Source organism: Crassostrea angulata, chromosome 3 (genome assembly GCF_025612915.1).
Source record: "Crassostrea angulata isolate pt1a10 chromosome 3, ASM2561291v2, whole genome shotgun sequence".
Classification (NCBI taxonomy): domain Eukaryota; kingdom Metazoa; phylum Mollusca; class Bivalvia; order Ostreida; family Ostreidae; genus Magallana; species Magallana angulata.
The window spans coordinates 45,887,157-45,911,056 of record NC_069113.1 but is presented as its reverse complement, the minus strand read 5'-3'; the positions used below and the strand labels follow the sequence as shown (position 1 = coordinate 45,911,056).

The 23,900-nt window shown below is 34.2% G+C and overlaps 3 protein-coding genes across 7 annotated transcripts in view; all 3 read right to left on the bottom strand.

Moving 5' to 3' along the window:
• Positions 1–1,695: 1,695 nt before the first annotated feature.
• On the bottom strand, positions 1,696–4,633 carry LOC128177673 (di-N-acetylchitobiase-like). Its single transcript, XM_052844495.1, has 7 exons — positions 4,481–4,633; positions 3,853–3,997; positions 3,391–3,602; positions 2,913–3,084; positions 2,687–2,784; positions 2,208–2,378; positions 1,696–2,053 (listed from the first exon to the last, which is right to left on the bottom strand). The coding sequence occupies exons 1-7, from the start codon at positions 4,619–4,621 to the stop codon at positions 1,868–1,870; spliced, it is 1,125 nt and encodes a 374-aa protein (XP_052700455.1). The 5' UTR covers positions 4,622–4,633; the 3' UTR covers positions 1,696–1,867.
• Positions 4,634–5,420: 787 nt separating this feature from the next.
• LOC128177672 (perilipin-2-like) lies at positions 5,421–15,493 on the bottom strand. 2 transcript variants are annotated; one of them, XM_052844493.1, is made up of 10 exons: positions 15,337–15,493; positions 14,707–14,941; positions 14,333–14,415; positions 13,848–13,958; positions 13,469–13,661; positions 13,016–13,191; positions 12,507–12,632; positions 11,465–11,635; positions 11,163–11,285; positions 5,421–6,394 (listed from the first exon to the last, which is right to left on the bottom strand). In XM_052844493.1, exons 2-10 carry the CDS (start codon positions 14,936–14,938, stop codon positions 6,284–6,286), a joined length of 1,326 nt encoding a protein of 441 aa, XP_052700453.1. In that variant the 5' UTR covers positions 14,939–14,941; positions 15,337–15,493; the 3' UTR covers positions 5,421–6,283. The 2 variants fall into 2 exon arrangements, with proteins under 2 accessions (XP_052700453.1, XP_052700454.1); XM_052844494.1 differs by lacking the exon at positions 5,421–6,394 and adding an exon at positions 9,392–9,760.
• Positions 15,494–17,173: 1,680 nt separating this feature from the next.
• The window catches only part of LOC128177663 (insulin-like peptide receptor), a 49,650-nt gene continuing 42,923 nt past the window's right edge, over positions 17,174–23,900 (bottom strand). For all 4 annotated transcript variants that reach the window (XM_052844461.1, XM_052844462.1, XM_052844463.1 and 1 more), the window contains 6 exons: positions 23,596–23,728; positions 23,156–23,185; positions 22,900–23,059; positions 22,504–22,633; positions 21,711–21,845; positions 17,174–21,503 (listed from right to left, as the gene is read on the bottom strand). In XM_052844461.1, coding sequence (XP_052700421.1) covers positions 20,858–21,503; positions 21,711–21,845; positions 22,504–22,633; positions 22,900–23,059; positions 23,156–23,185; positions 23,596–23,728 — 1,234 coding nt within the window. In that variant the 3' untranslated portion in view covers positions 17,174–20,857. The remainder of the gene's footprint in view (positions 21,504–21,710; positions 21,846–22,503; positions 22,634–22,899; positions 23,060–23,155; positions 23,186–23,595; positions 23,729–23,900) is intronic.

Sequence of the window (23,900 nt, the reverse complement as noted above, 5' to 3'; positions counted from 1 at the left end):
GTCCGCCAAACTCGTGGAGTTAACAATGCTCTGGATGCAGCTTTACTAGCAAGTAATCATGCAGCAAAAGAAGCAGAGACATAAATAACACATCAAGGAAGATAAAAAAAAAACCCAATAAAAAATAGCTCAGTGTCAAAGCTTAACAATTTAATGCTTTCTGAAAATTAGAAAAATGTGTATATTCTTGGACCGACTGCTAAGTCGTTCTATGAAATGCGTAGATGTATGGCTGGTCATGCACGTATGAATCATTTTTCGTAAAAAATAAAAAGGGAAATATATGCTTAGTCGATATACTATTATAAATGTAAAATTATGAAAGTAAATATTGAATAAGAAATACAGAAGTTCACCAGTTCACCGTGGATCTATAACTTATTACTTCGATTTCTCTCATTTCTATTCCAATTTTTACATACTCCCAAAAAAGGGGGGGGGGGGCAACTCCATGATAATTCAATTTTTACTATGTAAATTTAAGAAAATTTTTTGGTGTGAGAAAAAGGGGGGGGGGCCCAGCCCCCCCCCCCCCCCCGATGCAACGTGTCTGGTATATACATGTATTATTCTTTATTACAGTGTATAAGAAAAATATATATAGCGTCAGGTGCCTGCGGTACTGACGAAAGTTTTCCACGCAATTTGGAGACAATTACATAATGGTCAAAGCTTTTCCAGTTACACGTGCAGTGCAAATTATAAAAGTCCAATTTAACTCATCCTAGCTAACGTGCCAAAGACCACATTTAAACATGGAAAGGAATAGAAAACTGTTAATTATTTTAAAAATTGAGCACTGTTGAACCAGAAACGATTACTTTGCATTTGTTGTTTAAATACTAGTATTCAAGCCCACTTCACTTACAATAATTCGAATCATGGTCTAACCACTGAACTGAATCAAGTCATACACTTTCAAAAACCGTTTTCTGAAGCAATTTTAGCTCAATAAATACACGTGTAAAAAATGTCGAACAACGTCAGCTTTGAATTCACATGGAATGTTTACATCGCTCATTTGTGTCTAGCGTTATACATTTGACATTGACAATTGGTGGATTATTTCATGATGCTACATTGAGAGCATGAAGTCCAGAGACTTGCTCCGGGCTTCCCAAGAGTAGTTGCACCATACACGGTAAGTTTACATATATGGTAGATTTGGCTGTTCCTTCTTTTGAACGTGTTGATCGACAACGACGACAGCTTTAACGTATCTGTATTTTTACTCACTTTTAATTAATGGACAATTGAAGGAAGATTCAAAGAAAATATAAATTAAACAGTAAAATGCTTTTTTGGTGTACAAAAATTGAACTATTTCTGCAAGTTTAAACCAACATGAATCATGTATTGGTCAAATAAAACTTGAAATTTACGGTAAAATTTAGCAGAAATTTCTTCCCATCAAATATACTAATTAATTAGTGAACGCTAGACATCATTAGGAATATCGGAATAACAGATCATCCATGCACAGAAATTCTCACTCATCAGACTCATGCAACCATTCACAATTCCTGAGGATGAAACGAAAATGCAGACGTTCAGTATAACTGTCCATTCAGACACTAACGGGGATTGTAACAGCGCTAATAAAAATGATGTTTCCACTACTGCAGCAATATTTTCCTTTTTCTTTCTTTTTTGAAAAATATATACTCTTGTAAATGCATCAAAAATGCACTGCAATGACAGCTATGTATATGTATTTTGCTACATTATATAATGTATACTGTGAATGTCAAATATTCGTTTGCTGCATTAATCAGCAAAAATGCAATATACATATATTCATAAATGCACGTAAAAAGGACAAGTTTGGTTCCGTACTCTAAGATGTTTTTGCAATTCATGAAACTTTTCAAGATGAATTCCGTGGGTAGACTGGGAGGGCGTCCCACATTTCTTTGGCGCCCCGTGGGTCAATGGCGAAATCCACGGCGTCAGCATTCCACATCCCCACCCCGCGTAAACCGTGGTACGTGCTAATGTTGTACTTCAAAGCAAGGCTTTCTGGGTCATCGTACCATATTTGGTATGTGATAGTCTTCAAACAAAAGAAATTTCATAAATGATACGCAAATATACATACATGTATATTATTATTAAATTTTAAAACTAATCGTATCATATATTCACAAGTTGTGGAATTTGGGGAAATGTTTTTATCAGAAGCGAAATTTAACATGTTATATACTTACATTATTAACAAAATTAAAGCGAGGTGATAGAGTTTCCTTATCCCAAATCCTCCCCGTTGAAGATTTAGGAAGTAATGACGTCATAATGTGACTGTAGTTAACTTCATGGCCCGCCGCATCACTGCAGTTGACGCCCCTGAATGGGACATGTTTTATAGCACATTTGTTATCCTAAAACAATACAAAAATTGAAAATAAGCTGTACATGTCCTTAACAGTTGCCGCAATTCAGGCGCTTGGCATACATTTAAGTTTGGCGAATAATCTAAATGTACCTCTGCGTGAACAGGTGTTCGCTCATATAAGTAAGTGAATAAGTAAATAAGTTACCAATTACTAAAGAAAACCAAAGTTTATTAATCAAATGCCTATTACAAACCCATTACAAGCATTCAACAGTTTCATTGGAGTGTGATATAAAAGCACCAATCGAACACTCGCATTAAAACATCACCATATTATTAAAGTAAATGCGGTACCTTTGTAATGCTCACACACTGGTAAATGTAACCATACCACGGAACTCCCAACACCAACTTGTTTAAATCAGCCCCCATCTCATAGTACTTATAAAAACCTTAGGAAAAAAATTGAAAATATAGACGATAATTCCAATTCGCTTTAGGCGTAGATTATTTTTTACAATATAGACTAGTATATAATGACAAATTAAGAAATCAGAATTAAGAATCAAGCGAAAACTACCAGATAAAGTTTTGTAAAACCCGGAATTGGCGCCCGCCACGCATTCTCCGTAAATCTGGCTTTGTTCGTCATAGGACATGATGAACAGGAAGTCACTGACGTAACTCAGCTTCAGGTAGTCGTAAAATCTACTGTCCACTCCTACTGGGCTCCATGCAACATCCACAGTCACCTAAATACACCGACGCTGAATCATTAGCAGTAAAAAAACACAATGTGCTGTCTTCTTTAATTTGTTGTTCAGCTTTGAATTTGTTTGATCTAACTTAGCTTATGTGCATAAATTTTTTCCAAATTCTAATCAAATATCTTTATATGATCACTTGCATATTCTCACAAGGCTTTTAATTAGGCATTTCGGATATGTCATATTCCTGATTGACTGCTTGTTTGATTGTTCTACATTCCTTCGAGAACTTTCGACTGAACCAATGCTTTCTTATTGGTGAAGCCTTTTTGATTCCTTTTTATTCTTTACCTGATAATTTTTGTTGGCTTGTTTGAATGTCTGGAATGTTTCGTTAACCAGTAAAGTGTAACCGTCACGCTGGTCTGTCCTGTTCTCCTCAATAAAGTCCTCAAAATCAAAATTGATCCCATCGAGGTAGTTTTTCTGGACAGTCTGGAGATTTTTCTTGACCCATTTACTCCTATCTGTCGCATTGGTCAGATTTGCCTTTGGGAAGTTGGCTTTAAAATTTATAATAATATCATTGCAGTCGTGCAGGATTTATACTTGTTTCAAAAATATACTAAAAACGTAATTAATTAACAATGTGTATGGCTAAGAAAAGATTACTTAGGCTGGGCACGATTCAGAATAAAATTTCCCATATAATCCTCAATTTCAAGGTAATAGTACTAATTGTATGTGCTTAATATAGAACTTGATTAGAGGAGGGGTTATATTTTCTCTACATTGCAAAAAATAGAAGATTACCAATTAAAACCGCCCTTGCTCCATGCTTATGTGCGAAACACATCAGTTCCAGGTTTATATAGCCCACCATGACGACAGTGGTCACCTTCGACCAATCATAACGGCTCCATTTGTCTATATTACTATCCAACGAAAATATGAAGATCTAAAATAGTCCAAGTGTACAAATTGTACATGTAGTTTATTGGTAATAATGCTTGAATGTGCTGATTTTTTTATGTGTAATAAATTATTACACATAAAAAAAATCAGCACATTCAAGCAAATGCTTTTGGCACAATAATTTAGTTTATTTAGCTTCCAAATAATCTGCTTCCATGTAATCATATTTTATACTATAATATGGTTGCGGCGTTGCCGAATTAATATTCAAGGGGTCGAAATCACTCTGGCAATGAATAAATGTAAAACGAAAGTAGGTCATTTCAATTTTCTGTTTGGTCTGCCGTCACATTTTCAATTAAAAAAACTCTTTACTTTAACTTATCCAATATATCTTTGAAAGATACATATAAACTAAGCATTCACACGTATTACACATATTACAACTTATCGAAACACCAATCATATCATGTGATCGATCTAACTGATCTCATGTACATTTGAACAATTTCCCTAATACATGTACCTCTTTGCGCTTGTCATCCTTAATCACCTCACATTGTTGTTCTGTGGCACATGGACAAGATGTTTTTGTTCCGTTAACTACACAAACAATCAGAGAAAACACAAACACGATAGTAACGGGGCAGAAAAACTCCCTCCCCATGGCTGTATATCAGCGGTGTACATTTAATTTGTGCCCCGTGTGATTCAGAACTTTACAGTTATGCACCTGCGTCATATAACTGTGCTAATTGAGTTTGAGTAAACACCTTACATTATCAATTTACATTTTTGTCAATATTTCTAAAAAGAAAATTATGTTTAATGTTTTACTACGCCACTAAGAAATTAACAAGGGTCCGTCGACACCGGTGTTTTTTTTTTTATTATAAAGCTTTGTTAAACTATTTTTCAAGTTGTGCAACATCGTCGCAAATCACTGGGTTTGTGCTAATTTTGCGTTTGTTTGTGGAAGTAGCATGAATACAAGACCCATATACTGAGTAGCTAGCAATGATGATTGTTCAATTGTAAAAAGGAAAATACAAAATTTTAAATTTCTAGCATCACGGAAAATTGACTCTCAAGCAAATAATAAGACTTCGGGAACTTCCTTGACGACTGCCTATCGATTTTCTTTCATAAATAGGGAAGAAATGAAAAAAAAACTTAGGAAAAAAGTAAAACGAGTTCAATATAAATAAATAATTCAAGACAGCAACATCCAAAGTTTGAAAGCCAAATACACTGAAGTTACAAATTAAGCCGCTAACGCGGGTTTTAAATTTTTTTCTGCAATACAAGCTACATACCTTCATATACGCATGAATCACTAAAGAAAGTTTGTAATTGTTTAAATATGTTACATGTACTAAAAATTAAATAATACACAGTAATTTTTGGTTAGGCTTACAGTAGTAACGAACTCCAGAGGAGCCGAAGAAAAACGACGAAACAAACGATTTGTTTGATATATGTTTATTGCACAATGATGCGTTTGACAATTACAGACATCACACATAAAACGGCGACAGGCACTCGACAATAATTTTAAGAACACAACAGAAATCCCTACATAATGATTTGTACCTGGAAACGTAACAATACGAAAATATTTAGTAAAAACGTAAAACTGTGTGCATAGGCATGTTTAGTAGTGCATTTCCTAATGTACAGTCGTGTATATTGCATATATAAATAAATGATTAAAACAGTTCAACATACACTGCATGTCGTGCATAATTATTAGGTTCTCGTTTGATAAAGAATATGGCTAAATACACTGTAAAGCACCTTCAAACTGGGACAATGTCTATTTTTCTTGGAATTCCAACGTTTACCGGTATTCAACATATCTTACATATACTAAGTTGCATCTACAAGCCATAGCAGAAAAAATACATATTTTCTGCTCTTGATTATAAAATCCACTGGCTTTCGAAAATGACGAAATTAACCTATATAAGGAGATGTATACTAGTATACATGTACTGGTATTGAACGAATATAACACCACATTACAACTACAATACGTGTACTACACAACAACTTTCATTTTTATCATATAAACTCAAAGCCTTGTTCAGATGAATTACATTGCGTCTTTAAAAAGCACCGACGATTTTTTGCGTATGGATAAAATGACTTCGTCAAAGCCATAAAGCTACCGATCACAAACATTAAGAGAAAGACAAACAAAAAGATAAAACAATAGAATAATTATGCAAATAAACAAAAGTGTCTCTTTGGAAATATCACTGACAGAACTAAATAAAAGCTATGCGAGTCTCTTGGATTTCTACAGATATTTTCAGTAGAATGGCCGTCAGTTCATGACGAATCGTCCGGCCTCGTCCGTCGTCAGGTTGGGCACGTGACCGTTACACTCGGGATGATACTCTGGCTCTTCCAGGCTCAGCTCCTCCAGGTCCGGAGACTGTGAAAAAAATAACACAAGTATAAATGCAGATAAAAAAAAAGCTGTTGTTTGCAGATATTTCGAAGTTCCACTAAACAACATTCTCAAATTGAAAGAGAACGGAAATGCAAAATATAATCACTCTCAACTCCAATGTGAAGATAGCTTAAACAAACGGGGTAGAAAGCAGGTAAAAATGTATAAATTAAAAATTCAATGACAAGAGCCAGCTTCTATATCATTGTCATGAAGCTTGTGTAGCACGACCCCTGGTGAGAGAATGGCTTCAATATATCAGTACTGAGGGACGGGGGAGGGTTAATCCTTTCAAAAAGGAGTGTTCCCATATGGTCATTGTATGAACAAATTTTACAGTGCAGAGCCCCTTAATAAAAGAGGAAATATTTGCCTAACTAGAAAAAGGAACACTTGCAAACAAAACATCCAGACAGAAAAAAAAATAAAAGTCAAAAGTCAAAATCCCCGCCAATTCCTTGTGTTTTAATTATGTACATGTAAATATCATGATAGAACTTGTTTTCGAGATGAAAACTGCGTCTAGGATATGATGGCAAAAAGTCATGATAAGACCTTTTCACTCATGCATTTAGTTTCATACATGTACACGTAAAAAACTTTTGTCATTTGTTTTTAATGTAAAAAGGTATCATTGTGTCTCTTTTGAAAATATCATATCATCATTGCAAAATCGAAAAAAGCTTTTAAAGTTGTACATGTATAATTTATATGAATTTCGGGGTATTTTTCCATACAAAAAAGTAATAAAGACTGTTTTTATTACTACTACTGGCTGAATGTTTTTTTTAAAATTCTCTTTAATAAATACAAAACTTTCGTATAAAATAGCGTAAACGTATGTGTTTCAATGATTCATATGTCAAATGAAGTCCATTTTTTAAAAAGATCCTTAAAATATTGTTGTGAATCCCTCCCTAATTAACCAGCTACCTCCAAGAGACATAAGAACTGCTTCATGTTGAGCACGTAACTACCGCTGAAGATCTTAAGACGAACAAGGCAAGTATGGTTACAATAGTAGTTCTAGTAAGTGGAGAAAGACAAACAAACAAGCACGGTCTTATGACTCGCTGTCATTAAAATTTTCCCGTATCTACAATGTCAATAGAAACCTAATAAATTCCTGTGACATTACATAATTTAAAGCCTCTAAGTACTTCCCAGATTACACATTACTAGTTACGACAGAGTTAACAAGGTAAAGCCAACAGTAAACTTGCACAAAGTATGGCGTGTCCAGTACATGTACAATACAGATATAGCAAAGTTTTGTAAGGTCCCCAACAAATTCACAATAACTTAATTTAAAATTATCTCTACAATAAAAAGATACTCTATAAATATTTTATAATATTAGCAAACTGATTTTGAGCCCTGTTGTAGTAAAGAATAAATTCATTTCAGGTGAAAAAATAAAAACATCGTTCCGCGGTTGGTCCAGACAGGTAACACTTTCTTTTTATATTTCCCACCTATACATCGTCAGAAACTTGCATACATTTACTTAAAGTAAGCGTGTGCATCCTTGTCGAAGATTTACTGAAAGTAAGCGTGTGCAAATCTTGCCGAGGATTTACTGAAAGTAGCGTGTGCAAATCTTGCCGAAAATTTATTGTAAGTAAGCGTGTGCAAATCTTGCCGAAAATTTATTGTAAGTAAGCATGTGCAAATCTTGCCGAAAACTTATTGAAAGTAAGCATGTGTAAATCTTGCCGAAAATTTATTGAAAGTAAGCGTGTGCAAATCTTGCCGAAAATTTATTGTAAGTAAGCATGTGCAAATCTTGCCGAAAACTTATTGAAAGTAAGCATGTGTAAATCTTGCCGAAAATTTATTGAAAGTAAGGGTGTGCAAACCTTGTCGAGGATTTATTGAAAGTAAGCGTGTGCAAATCTTGCCGAAATTTTACTGAAAGTAAGCGTGTGCAAACCTTGCCGAGGATTTACTGAAAGTAAGCGTGTGCAAATCTTGTCGAGGATTTACTGAAAGTAAGCGTGTGCAAATCTTGCCGAAAATTAATTGAAAGTAAGCGTGTGCAAATCTTGCCGAAAATATACTGAAAGTAAGCGTGTGCAAATCTTGTCGAGGATTTACTGAAAGTAAGCGTGTGCAAATCTTGCCGAAAATTAATTGAAAGTAAGCGTGTGCAAATCTTGCCGAAAATATACTGAAAGTAAGCGTGTGCAAACCTTGCCGAGGATTTACTGAAAGTAAGCGTGTGCAAATCTTGTCGAGGATTTACTGAAAGTAAGCGTGTGCAAATCTTGCCGAAAATTAATTGAAAGTAAGCGTGTGCAAATCTTGCCGAAAATATACTGAAAGTAAGCGTGTGCAAATCTTGCCGAGGATTTACTGAAAGTAGGGTGCGCAAATCTTGCCGAGGATTTACTGAAAGTAAGCGTGTGCAAATCTTGCCGAAAATTTACTGAAAGTAAGCGGGTGCAAGACGTGCAGGGGGTTTCGGACAATGCAAACAATAATAAACATTTCTTTTTCAAATCTTATGATTCTCCAGTGCAGGTCATGACGCGGAAAACTTTGCGTATACTAGTAAAGTGCGAATTCGTTAAACCAAAGACGTATATACCATTTTAACTGTTGAACACTTAAATTGGTTCAACAGATAAAATGAACTATAGGACTTCAGTATAACTGAGTTTTACTGTAATTATCACAATCAAGCCTAGCTTTCAACAAAGGGCATAAAACCGGCTTTCATATCTGATGGATTAATAGATGGAACAATTTACAACTGTAAAATATCAGCAGTGAAACTTGTTATTATGATGTATCTTTTTTTAAAAAATGCATTCTTTTTATCAGTTTGATACTCAAACACTGCTTTTAAACACATGGCATGCATGAGAGAGAGAGAGAGAGAGAGAGAGAGAGAGAGAGAGAGAGTTTTAAACGACAATTACTACTTTTTATTATTCAACTGAAAGAAATTTTATAAAGAAACTGAAACACAACAAATCTATTCATTTCATTTTATTCATGCTTGAAAGCAATACAAAGGAAAATATAGGGAATGCCACTCAAAATATATCTTGTTTGAACATGAAAGACAAGTGTTTGATTTTTAATTAACATTATCATATAATTTTGCTACATATACATGGTGTCTCAAATGATTTGTTACGTATTGCTGTTATATTAAGTGAAGCTTGAAGATTTGTTTTTATGTAATTATCATAAACCAAGAATTAAGAAATTAACAAACAAAAGAGTTAACAAGCGATTGTCCTTTCAAACATAAGATCAGAGCTTCATATTACAAGTCCACAAAATCCACACATATTATTCTACTTTTTCTTCAACCTTTTCCTCCTTTCTTTTCAAACCCTAATAAAATAGGAAAAATAAATATTTAGATATTGCCTGTATGATTTCTTGCTGAAACAAACTATTCTAGATTGAAGGATAGTTAAAGAAATGATATACTAGTAATGGACAGAAACTACCTCCCCTTTCTGATGGTAATACAGTGTAGCAACTGCTTAATCTATGGTACATGAAAATGATATTGAATGTAGGTAGTAAAGTTGATGAGTGGGGAAAAGCAGCTAGAACATAAATTATGAAACAATACCCTAGCACCTGAGCATGAATGTTAGTAAAAGGGGTAATCCCACAAATTTCCAATTCATGACAGATATGTGACTAAGTTTACCACACCAAAACAAAAATGTGTTATGTTTATATGAATGGAAAGGGTTTAGTACTGTATTAACCAAACAGAGTGACTTTAAACTCAGCCAAAGAAACTAGTTGGTAAAAGAATAAATATTATATGAAAGTATTTGCTCATATAAGAATATTATCATGCCTCCACCATTGAATGACTCCCCTACAAGATATACTCTGATATGTATACCATACAAAGCATTAATATGTTGGTACACATATAATCTGACAAGAAGAATTTCTGGTGGTATTTTGCTATTTTTGTATAACACTTTATACAGCCACTAAAACAATTACTGATTTTAACAAAAATGTATTAAAATGGATTTCAGTCCAACTGCATATAAAGCCAACTCCAAAATTAGGAAAATTAGAAAAATCAAAATGTTGAAGTTAAAAAGGGTCAAAAGTATTAATATCATATGAAAAAAAAGTATTATTCAGAAACAGTATACGTTGTCGTTTTCATGTTCAAACAGGAATTTAGGTTGATTTAGGATTCAAAGGGAATGGAAATGCCACACATAAAGCAAAGTAATAAAAATGTCGTTAATCACGATCTGCATCTATAGTAACATTGTAACTACTGCTTTGATGCAGGTTAGAATTGATCGTTGTTTGAGAAAAGCTACTAAAGTTCTAGTTTTAAATCATCTAATGAAGTGATGAATGCATTCTAACTCAACAACACATATGATGACAAACTAAATGGCTTAAAAAGGGAAGGAGCCTTTTTTTTCTTTTCAATGAAAATCAATATACTTAAATTCCTTGTGGAAAAGTAAAACCAAGTAAATTTAGGTATCCAAAGGGACAATCTGTAGAATTCAAGTGCATGAAGACAAATATAAAAAATGAAGTGTCAAGGTGTTAGTTCATGCAAACAACATTTAACACAAAGAATTGTGAAATATTGACTGCTTGGCAATAATGAAAATGTCCACCAACCCTTACATGTACCAATAACCCTTCCCCCTTATGAAATTGTTGGCTTGAATTATTGACTTTTTTTCTACCAAGCAGTCATTCTTCACCAAGTTTTTCCTCTACAGATACCCACCATCCAGTTGAGGGGTCCTGTCAGTAGCTTGTCCGTCAGGAAACTGAGGGTGTCCTGTAAGTAGGTCAGCCTCTCCTTGGTCTGGGTCAGAATCCAGGCAGGGACGTCCTCATATCTTTCAACCTTTCATGAACATAAGATAGGGTTAGATCATGAAGATTCTTAATTGAATATACATATGTTGCACTGACTCAACTACATGTATTAACAAATAGTGATTATCTTTTCTAAGAGCTGCTGCATTATCTGTCTATCAAGTTGTGTTAAATGGCTTTTCTAAGTAATTTCCTTTTGACTCTTACTTTTTGAAATGATTTGTACAGGTCCTCTGTGAAATTCTTGGCCTCCTGAAGTCTTTCCTGTACAGCTGCAGGCTGAAGAGATCCTGGTAAAATGGAGGTTACTCTTGCCACACTCTGTTGTAACTGCTGGCTTACATGTCGAGCCACTGCGATGGTTCTGCCTTCTACAGTCTGCAATTAATACATGTAAAGACATAAATTTACATTTTCCAGTTTCTTTTTCTGTGATTACACGAATAATCAAATTTGTAACATAACATATACCGGTACATGTAGTTCAATATATTTCATCAATAGTGTAATTGGAAAACTGTTGGGGCACAAGCTGGGTTTGCATAATTATACGAAACAAATATGGCATAAAAAATGTCAATACTTTGATATTTAATCATAATATTGTTGAAAATTATGTAAGCCTTTTGGGCCTTATTGAATTTGATCACACTCAGACAAGAATTATAACTCATTATAAACAGAGAGAGATTCCTTATTCCTTAATAAGACCACATTCTTTATCACATTATTGTACTTTCATTTTTTAAATCTACCTGAATACATTGTCATCTGTTGTATATTATTATCAACAATTATATAAAGGACTGCCTACTAAGTATGTCTGAACAGATTATAGAAATTACATAACATTATATCACATTGGTAGGATTACCACATAAGTTTAAAAGTCCTGAGTGCATGAATGTTTCACTTGGTAAGCATGATAACCTTGAATTTGATAAATGTACAACTTTTTCTAAACATAGTTCAGGCAGCTACAGCAGGCATGTCAATGACCTAACAATTAAATAACAAAACCCTTATTCAGCCATTCACTTGGATAACAGATAAATGACACGTGTAAATAAGTGTTCAAAGTTCAAGATCATTCTTTATCAGTTGAAGTGGATTGTTTTTAAATGACAGGTTTTACCACACCCTCAGACTGATTTTTTAAAACTAAAAATACATGTACATTTTCTTATCACGACATAAAAAGCTCTAATCTTGATAGACATGTTTTGTATATGCTGTTAACAGTTCTTACATCGGGAAGGTCGGGGTTCTCCGCCTGGATCTCTTTCCAAGTACTGGAGATCTTGTTCTGAGCAGCATCCACAGTTTCTCCTAATTTCTCTTTAGCTGAGTCCATATTTGTCTTGGCATACTGAATCTGTTAAACAAAAACCTTCATTAAATATCATGCAACTACTGTGGTTTCATTAATATTCAAGGGTATCAATTTTCGTGGATAAAGTGAAAATCACAATTTCAAGGATACGGAAATTCGTGGCCAATGACCCTATCAATACAAAATGTTAATAAAAGTTGCACTTCAATGAACATTTAATTTCGTGGATCAACTAAACAACGAAATCCACGAAAATTGATATTCAACGAATATTGATGAAACCACAGTATTCAATTTTCCAGTATTCTAGCAATACTGGTATAACTATTAACTATCACAACATTATGCATGAATGAATTCCATTGGACCAAGTCTTAACTACTACAAATTCATGACCATTTGAAGGAATTTATACTAAAGCTCACCAAATCAACAGTGAAGTTGAGCTTCTGTAGGTTTTCCTGGCTGCGCATCTGAATCCCCTTGAACTCCCTGATGGCGCGCTTGTACATCCTGCGTCTGACCTTGGTGGTGAGGGCCTGGGCTCTGGTCACTGGGTCCTGGGGGAACTCGTCCATTTCTACCTCCTCTTTTTCATCCTCTGAAAATAAGATGACAGGAATCCGGTAAAAACTTGCTCAGTAAAGCAGAAGGGGATGGGAAATTTAGATTCATAATAATGGTGACTCCTTATATCCTATACATTCATAATGCAATCTAAAGATCAGGGGAATAAAACTGACTTCGCTGTGTGAATTCATTATACATGTAAGCTAATTACTGAAACCATGCTTTGCTCTAAACTACCAAAATTCATCGTGCAAATGAAAGACTTTATTTCTTTTATCAATGAGACAGCTAACAACCTCATGACCTACCATTCTCTTTCTCCTCCTCTTCCTCTGCGGGCAAGTATTTGTTGATGTAGTCCTCAGACAGGGTCAGGGCGTCGTTCATTTTGCCAGCCACAATCTGTCCGTAAGTCGTTTCCATGGACTTTGAGACCACAGTCATTCCCATGTCTTTCACGGATTTAACAGTGTTTGTTCCCATCTGCACAACTTTTTCCACCTATATACAAAATCACAATCAAGAACATTCATTGATATAATTTTTGTTGTTGATGAATACTGGTAAATACAACTGCCAATATACAATATACCGGTACTCACAATTGTCAAGTTCATTCTCTCTTTATATTCATTTTGACAGATATTTTTGTATTTGACAGTGGGTCTGTTTGTCTGTAGACAGTACCTGTTCCTTTCCCTGGTTGTACTTGTCGGAACCGTACTGCTTCACTGCATTCACGCAGTCCACGGCCGGCTTTAGGACCGCTTGACAAGCCTCCTTCCCATCATTCACCAGCTGTTTAACGAAGAATTATATAATCTGAACCTTAAATACATTAATGTATAGACAGCATTATTTTGCACATATCTCTTGTCAATTTTTCAGACTTTCAGTTACATGTAGATTCAAATTTTTTAAATTTGTATTACCATTCAGATAGTCAGGAGACTAATCAGCTATTAATTATGCATATTTAGCATTGTTCATAAATTGACGAAAAAATGCACAGTGCAAAAAGTTGTTTATCCTTGTGCTTTGTCCTTGGTTATGCCTTTCTTGGATCAAGTAGAAAGTTCTGCTGTTTGATCATGCATTCAATATTTCAAGGTAAGGCAGATACAAAAGATTTGTTAAAGTAGCCAGTATAAAAGATTTACAAAAAGACATACCTCATCAGTGGGCTTAGTAATTGCAGGGCATTTCTCCTCTAGCTTCTCCAACTGACTGCAAGCTATCTTGTTCATAGTTTCCACTGCAACAGAAATGTACACAATAAATATTTGTGATACTTTTAATTTCAAATTCAAATGAGGAATGAAAAGAGATACATATCTTGATTGAAAAATAGTCTGGAAACTTTGAAGGATGAATATAAACAACACAAATTAAACTGGAGTTGATTTTTTAAAAACTTACTGTTTTAATATCATTACCCTTCCTTGTGTATATACATAGTCAATAATAATCTATATAACTGTGATTGCATCAACTTTCCATTAATAAAATCTAAGTTGAACACTAAAGGATCACAGTGAACACTTACATTGAGGCTGGTATTTCTCCAGATAAGGCTTGGAGGTCTCTGCAACGCTTTTGATGCTGGATTCGGCTAGATTCAGTGAAGTGCGAAACACCTGGTTGCTTTCCTTGGTCTTCTGATACATATTGCATGCCTGGGTGACCGCGCTGCTGACCACTGGTAGACTGGCCAAGCGGGTGACAAACTGCTCCTGTTGTTGCTGCTGTTCTTCTTCCATTATGCTTCTCCTGTACATACACTGTAACATGAATATTTTCATATTTATTCATTATTCCATATCAGTGCTCCATTTGAACATTATGCATGGTTATAGAACAGTAAATACAAGTATAACAAAGAGAGTTGAATAACCGTCCATCACCAATAGCAAATCAATCAGTATTCTCCATGGTTTTTACTATATATGATGAAATTAAAGTTTATAACCATCCTTTTGACGAAGTTTAACTTAACTTATTATGTACATAACCCTACCTACCCCACCTAGATTGTTTAAAAAGCTTCGTTCACATCGATACATATACTCAATTGCAGTACCTCGTATCAAATGATAAAAGGGAAACATATCATGTTATTACTCCACGTATCACACTGAATCTCCAGAGGCTCCACATAGTAAAAACTTATCCTTACCTTATGGCTGTCGACAGAATCGTAAAATATTTGAAATTATTCTGAACTTCACTTCTAGAAACCTCCTTTTATATGCTCTGCAAAATAAAAGATGACGACAAAAAGGTCCAAAGTCCAGCTGATACAATGTGACGTAGAAGTCATGAAACGCTGCTCGGGCGCATGTACAATGTGAGGCCGCACACAGGGAAATTCATTACAAATATATATTTCTCATTCTAAAGATTCCAGAAATTGCCCAGATTGAGAAAAGTTTTAATTATTTTTCACACAAGGTACTTGGATTAATAAAACTAATAAAATAGTGGCTAAATCACATAAAAGCAGGAGGAGGATAAAAATAGAAATAGGGAATTTCCATTGTGTAGTATGACTGATCAACACGTGAACATAGAAAGCATGCATATTCGGTTCCAATGTTCAGCGAGTTTCATCATTCAATTTTTTGAATAAACTGATATCTAATTATGGACATCGTTAATATCTATGATTAAGACTGATAAAGATAAAAATGTTAAATGCAAGCAGTTCCTCTTTAAAATGTTTCATAATATTAAATTACTACATTGGCCATTAATGAGGTTCTATGGTATGTGACAATTTAACGGTCCATTTGCACCTCCAGACAAAGAAGAGTCTTGAGAACTTTAGTTCATAGCTATGATATACCTGCTCGTATGCAAATGAATGTAATCCTAAGTGAAACAAAAGTGAAGGTAATAATTATAATCGATACCCATTTAAATATAACAATTGCTAGGGCTTGGGGTAGAAAACACAAAACTTGGTGAATGAAAAAGAAATATCAACACAAATCATGAGAGATGTAATATGTATTTATCTTTTGAACCAAATTGTTATTCGGTAGCTCCATGACAAATGTTACATGTATACTGGTGGGTTTGTTGAGTACCCATGCACTGAAGTACCAAAGAAGTAATCAATAAAATTGGGGTATCAATGCTGATTCAATGGGGGTAGGTTTTGCGGTATTAGGTTGTTATGGAGGTACACATACAGCATACATTGGGGTATGATTAAATTTAAGTATCATGGGGATTTATTGGAATTAATTTAAAGAATTTACTTGCTTATTTTGATTAATTTAAAAATCACTGATATGACTCCGACTCAGTAATACAAGGATATCAGATGATAAGGAAGTGTGATGCACAATTTTTTAAAATAATAGTAACTTTCAGTATGATGTATGGTTACCATCTAGCTTTCAAGAATGTAAAAAAATATGATGCATACATCATCTTTTATTTCATGGTCACAGAAAATTACATGCCTGTTAAATAGAATTTCTGTTAATTGTTATACATGAGACCTTGGCATTTAGAACAGAACAACAGAGCTTAAAAAATCATCATTTATGATAGAATAATATTCGTATTATTGAAGGTTGTTAGATGGAAGACACTGGTACACTGTACTTCCAACAGAACAACAAAACACAGAATAGCCATCTATGACGGAATCCCAATCAGATTTGTGGAACACTGGAAAATGTTATCCAATATACATGTATTAGAAACTGGTCAGTTAATGTAATCATTAATTTTGGCCACTGAAGTTGAAGAGCCAATGCTTGGCAGTCAGTCATGGACACAGCATGGTTATAATGAGAATTCTATCATGGTTTCAAGGTTACTTGACTTTCATAATGTTCATCATTTAGAAAAAGTTTTAATCTTTTTTTTTAAGATGACTTTGGTCTGTAGTATAATGGGGCTTAATAAGAGTACTTGTACACTGCCATCTTGCTTACAAAGCAGGTGCTCTATTTTGTCACCTCTGCTAATCCTCGAAATACAGTAACAGAAGAAAACTACTCATTTTATGACTCGCTTTTTATTTACACAATCATTTTTGTACTTTGGTTGGTAGGCAAAAGCTACAAAAATTGAATGCAGTTATGTACAGCCCAATGACAATGCCACTTGAATCAAATGAACGACTATATGGTCATGTGATCAACAGACAACAGTATAAATTGAACCACAGAGCTGATTCCGTTTTAAATAAATACTCATCTGTATATACAGCACTGAATCAGACCAGCATACTTCTAGGCTTCCAGAAACACATTCTTAGCAGATTTACTCCAAAACATTTATCACTGTTAACAAAATATCATTTGAAATAAATTATATTTCATAAAATTAAAAAAAAAATTGAAAAAAAGATTTTTAAAATAATAAATTAATGGAATCTTTGATAATCTCTGATCAGTACTGCTTCCAAAACCAATAAAAGATGGGAAAGAAAATAAATAAATTTACAACTTATATCAAATTTTGTACTTCGAATTTTATTTTTGAATACAGAAGAACTAGAATATGACAGCTTCTGTTTCACATTCACCACATCCACACCAAACACATTTACTTCTCGTCAATACATATATATCCAGTCATTCATCAAATCTCACATAACATAGTATTTGTATGAATAAAAATGTACACATATTTTCAGTACTGACAACAATGTCATCAGTTGCTGAATCATTCAAGAAACATTTAAATATGGATGTAAATTGTATATAAAATCCTGTCTAGTATGAAACTGCCTGAAAATTGTGTAATAAAAATTTGGTTTCCCTAAATATAATAGTAAACACAAAAGTGGTACAGGAAATTTTTCTCCAAGTATTGATTTTGTTTAATATCTTAAAAGTTCTTTTCTATAAATGATTTTTATAGCATGCAAGTACATGTACAATTTCTATTCCATATAGCAACACTTTATTGACTATCAGTTTCTGTGTAATGCATAAAATACCTGGTAAATTGAAAATGAATACCTTATTTAAATACAATTATAAAATTGTGAAAATATCTAACCAATTCAGTAAAAAATTAAAAGAATAAAAGTAAGCAAAAATTGTTCCCTTTTAAAACATAAATTATTGAATGCCTTCATTTTTCTTAACAACCCATCTTCAAATAAAAAAATCCCCAAGATTTCATGTTGTTGAAATGACTGATGTTTTGTTAACTTAAAAAATTCCAAAGACAACCTATTTGGAAGTGAAATGCATTAGTCCGTATGACAACAATAAATATATGTGTACGAGAAGAGGTAGAAACATAAAATAATACAGGCATGTCTCTTATGATCAACACAATGTGTGCCCTTCATCTGCTGTAGGCTTAGTTTTAAATGAAGTTTTAAAAAGAATGTCTTTATTTTATCTTGAACCATATCTGAACTCTGTGTTTCTATAGCATTATTCTAAAATAATTTAGAAATAGGAAGAATCACTTAAAACAATGAGAACAATTTAAATAAATAAAAAAAATTTGAATCTGGTAAATGATTACGTGTTCACAAAGTGCATTTAATTTCTAATGCATGGAATACCCCATTACACATCACCTTCTCTGTCCATTAATTGCTTGGCAGTGATTGACCCCCCAACCACCTCTCCATTTTTTCATAGCAGTTTTTGATTGGCTAGAAGTTCAACAATCTGCCACCAATAATTGATGAGCAGCGAGAGAGGTTTGCAGATGAAGGACCGAGGTACGGACAAACCCAGAGAGAGCGAGAGGTTACTTCTACATAATAATGACAGATATAAATAGACATGATGTAATCACTCACTAATTTTGGTCTCCTTGTATATCTGCATGATTTCATGTAAGATATGTAACAATAAATGCCAGTGGGGAAAAAAATGTCAAAACGGATCTGCATTGATTTCAAAGAATACATTTGAAAAACAAACAAAAAATTTCTTTACTCTTCCTAAGGTCATTAAAAACCATTCAACAAAGTATCATACACAATCTTTTTGTCTCTCCTGTTTTCCAAATGATTAACAACCAACCAGTGAATCACAAATGCCATATTAAATAATTTCATAAATATGCTTTTATTCGTTTGGACACATTTCGCCTCTTCTATCACACTGCTCTGTATACACTCAGTCAATATCAAAACCTTGAACTCTGCAATGTACATGTATGAGGTGGGCAGGACCTGTACTGAGAATAATGTGAAGGAATGTTGCTTAGTCCAAACCAGACCGTGTTCCTAACTGAAGGGGAGATGGTAGACCATCTCTTGTCTTGGATAGGAAACATCTGTGTAATGCAGCACACTTGGCACTAAATATACTAACATTGTTATGTAGAGATTTTCAACAAAAATCTCACAAGAAAAAATCTTTTTTAAATTGGCATAAAGGGAGGAAATTCTAAAAATTAGTAAATAATGCTTGAAATGCAAGATCAAATTAAAATCCTACGTCAAAATGAGCTCACATGAATTTCTCTGCTAGATCACTGGATATCAAAAGAGATGCTATAAAACAATGATAGATTCTGAGGGCAGCCTTAAGGTTTAATATTCGGTAGATTCTGCCTTCAATGATAAATAAAAGTCTACAAGGTGTTTTCTGTAAGTTTAAATATTTCATCATTCAATTTCACTATTCAAGTACTGCACTACACAGAATGTTTCCTCTGAGCTTATCTATAAATATTTGTCATGTTTCATACATCAATAAACTATAAGTTTCACTATTCTATTTTTTGATTTTAAATATCAGAGATCTTACGGATAATAAAGTCAAAGGTCAAAGTTCATCAACAATATTCTTATTTTTCTTAGTGCATGGTTACGACTAGAATGTATCATCTTTGCTTCTGTTGACAGCTGATAATAGGTTCATTTTACAACTGGACTAGTTTTCATATGGAGAAGAGGGGTGGGTATTGTTTATAAGATTCTGATGGACAGAAAATGACAGCTTACCACTAGTGTATATTATAAAACATGCTGAGTATCAATTACTAATATTCTAGTGTTGTTTTCGTGTCTTTAGTACTCTCTACTAATTATCAATGGTATTTATCTTAGTTTTGATCATTTGTATTCAGGTATTTGTTAAAACCTTAAAACTGTAATGACACCATGATACACAGAGGATAAAGTTCAACCTTAATAGCGTTGCTTTTTTAAAAATCTTATTTAAAAGAAAAAAAAGTCCATCTCAAAAGTAAACTATGCCTTATTGCTTGTCTATTCAAAGAGAAAAAGTCTCTCTGCAAGACAAAAAAGTTATAAATATATCTGCCTTATGTATATATTGTTGTTAAAAACCTATTGTCACATGAATAAACCTTCAACATTATACTAATTGGTAAAAATAAAATCAGTTCATAAAATTAATCTCAAAAAACATCAAAGATCTGTCATCAACATGGGACTGAGATATTCAACAGAGCTCAATGTAATCATACATTCAACATGTTTCAACCCACGCCCCATAGCATTCTCACCTGACAAAAAAAAGAAAACCACAAAGTTGGAAAACATGAATCCAACGTATTTCCTATTTTGACCAAGTCTGATGAGTTGACTACTGTCAACACACATGGAAAATTTTTTCATAAAATTGACAGTTCAGATGATGGAAAACAATGACATATGGTAAAAATGAGATCACAATAACATCTATCTTAAGACATGACTATGAAGGGGGGAAAGAAATGAGGAAAATATAACGCTAGCATTTTGTCGTTTTTAAGTGATGCATGGCAATATGTCCGTTCGCAATATGGACGCCGTTCATTTGAGCGTAACTGCTACTGGAACTTTTTGAGCTGTCCTTGCTATCGTCACTTGAACCTATTGCACTGTAGGGATTGGAACAAGAACTGAACCGCTGATCCGGGTGAGAATCGGGGTTCGGCTCCTGCGTGAGAATGCAGTCACAAGGCTCGGTGCCATTCAGCATCAGCTTGTCCGCTTGTGAACGAGAATACAACACATTATTCACTTTATCAATCCTCAGCTCGGGGAACAACTCCCCGTTCTGATACGAATGCTGTGCTTCCTGATAGCCGGGAGGGTAGTAATCCTCCCCGAGGTCTATATCGTCATCAATATCTTGGTCTGGGAGCTCCACGCCCCCCTCTGCCCCTTTCATGTCACATTCATCCTCATTTTGAATAAAAGGAGTTTTTGACTCGTCCATATCCTCATCACCCTCCTCAATGTACTCAAGCGAGTCTTGTTTATTTTCATCACTGAAAAAGTATGACTTGTTAGCGAACGATGGGTCCAGCTCTGGCACCAACTCCTCTAGAATCTCCTTGAAGGTTGGTCTTTGTTTTGGTCTGTAGCGCCAACATTTTTGCATTAACTCAAACCTGCAAGAAATATTCAGCATCGTTTAAATAGTTCAAAGAAAAGCAAAAAGCTGTTTTCTGCAAATAAGAGGATAACAAAATGATTCTATTTTCTTGCAATCAATTTGCCTCCTCGTTGCAAAGAACAGTGATAACCAAGACATCAATGCACTGAACTTTCCTGCACTGAATTGCTATCTATTTACAAAACGACTTTCTTTGACTTACAGTCTGTCTGGACAGTCCTCGGGTTTCTCCATGACCCGACCGTTTAACACGTATCTCAGGACCTCCTCATTGGACAGTCCCTGGTAGGGCTGGGCGGCTAGGGTAGCCATCTCCCATAACACCACACCATACGACCTAAAAATAAATAAAGTTCAATCAGGTACAGTACACCAACTGACTAACTGATAAATGTACTTATCACCTACTTGTATTTGATTAGGGTGAAAATTATATAGATACATCGATTAGGGTGAAAATTTACCAATTCAGCAAAATAATACATAATCAATCAGTCATTAATCCTACGATGACTTATGTATACACGAGTACCTTCTAGCGAGACCTCTAATCACACCTAATCCAAACTTCAGATTTGGATCATTAACATTCTACTTTTCTTTTAAGTACTTGCTATAATTTGTCAATTCATAGTGAATATTTTTCAAACCCTGCATGCACTTATTGCTTCACAACACACACATCCTGCTATCATCATTATATAAAAAGTTCTAAAAAAAAAAATAATAGGGAATCACAGTGCATAGCACAATCGCTTCACATGTTTATGAATAATCCTCAACAAAACCTTCCCTTTTTGCACCTGTTCAATCCTAGACATTTTTTAAACACTTTTGCTTTCTACAATTAACGGTGGTTATTTCTAGAATTTTCTTCAAACTTCATTTTTTTATCTTAGCTATTTCAAGACATTCACTGAACTCTCCCCCTTCTACACCGAGCAGTTTCTGTACATTTACTATAGATCAGACATATGCGGAGACACAATACGTACCATACGTCTGACAGACTGGTGAATATACCGTCCTTCAGGGACTCAGGAGCCATCCATCTCACCGGTAACAATGCCTTACCTCCCTTTCTGTAGTAATCTGTCTCATATATGTCTCTTGTCATGCCAAAATCTGGAAGACGAAAAGAAAACTCAATATTACACTCGGTTGTTTCCCATTCAACAAACTAGTGCATATTGATGACCCAAACTTAGCTGAATCTTATCTTTAAATAACTAATTTAAATATCAATATTAATTTCTTAATCATAAAAAGTTCATATGTATCCTAAACAAGGATTTTCTCACAGTCTACAAATACCCAAGATCACCAAACTTGGAATCTACAACAAACATTTTACTTCTGTTAATTATTCACATTTTCAGGTAAACACATACCAGCAATTTTGACAGTAAGATCTTCAGCAACCATACAATTTCTTGCTGCTAAATCCCTGTGAACAAACTTTTTGTCGGCTAAATATGCCATGCCATCAGCTATTTCCCCTGCCATTTGAATAATTCTTTTAATGGTTGGAGGAGTTCGACTAATATGTTCCTGAAAACACAAGAAGAAAGATTTATAGAATTTGACACTTTCAGATCTTTTAAACAAAATGTAAATGTACTACAGTTACTTCAAAATTAGCCTTACCTTTATTCCAGCAAAAGTAGAATCAATGTCCTATGGAAGAAAAACAGAAATGTAACACAATCAAATTAAAAGTTTCAATATTTAAAAAAAAAAGCAAAATGTATAAAATAAGAATTTTGAAAAGGAATGAATTCATTTTTAGATGAAAAAATTTGAATTACTTTATTATACCATTTGCCTAGTGCTACAACTTGTACAAAACGAATTACTGCAGTTTCAGAAATTCTCTATTGAAATTCAAGGTTTCAAGGCTACGTCAATTTGCTGACAATGGTCAGTACAAAATGTTTTCAGATCATACTGCAATGAACATTTGATTTAATGGGTCGACACAATAAAATCCACCAAAATTGATGTTCAACAAATACTGATGACATCACATAATAACAATATTTAAACCCTGTTGACTATTTCTTAAAAGTGTTCTCCGACCCACTCACATCTTCCACCGGTCTATGCATCCTGAGAAAGTTTTTGAGATCGCCTTTCTCCATCAGCTCCATAATGAGCAGAGCTGGCTGTCCGTCGGAGACCACCCCTAGCAACCGTACCACATGGTTACAGGAAAAGGCCCTAGTAACAGAAAACAGTCCCAACAATGAGACACAGTGTCCTCTAGGTGTCAAGGAATCTTACAACAATCTTAAAACAACTCTCTATCAACATGCAGCTATCACAACAATCCTTGTTTTAGCTCTTAGATCTAAAGGAGTATATAAAGGTCTTTTGGATGTCATGCATTATT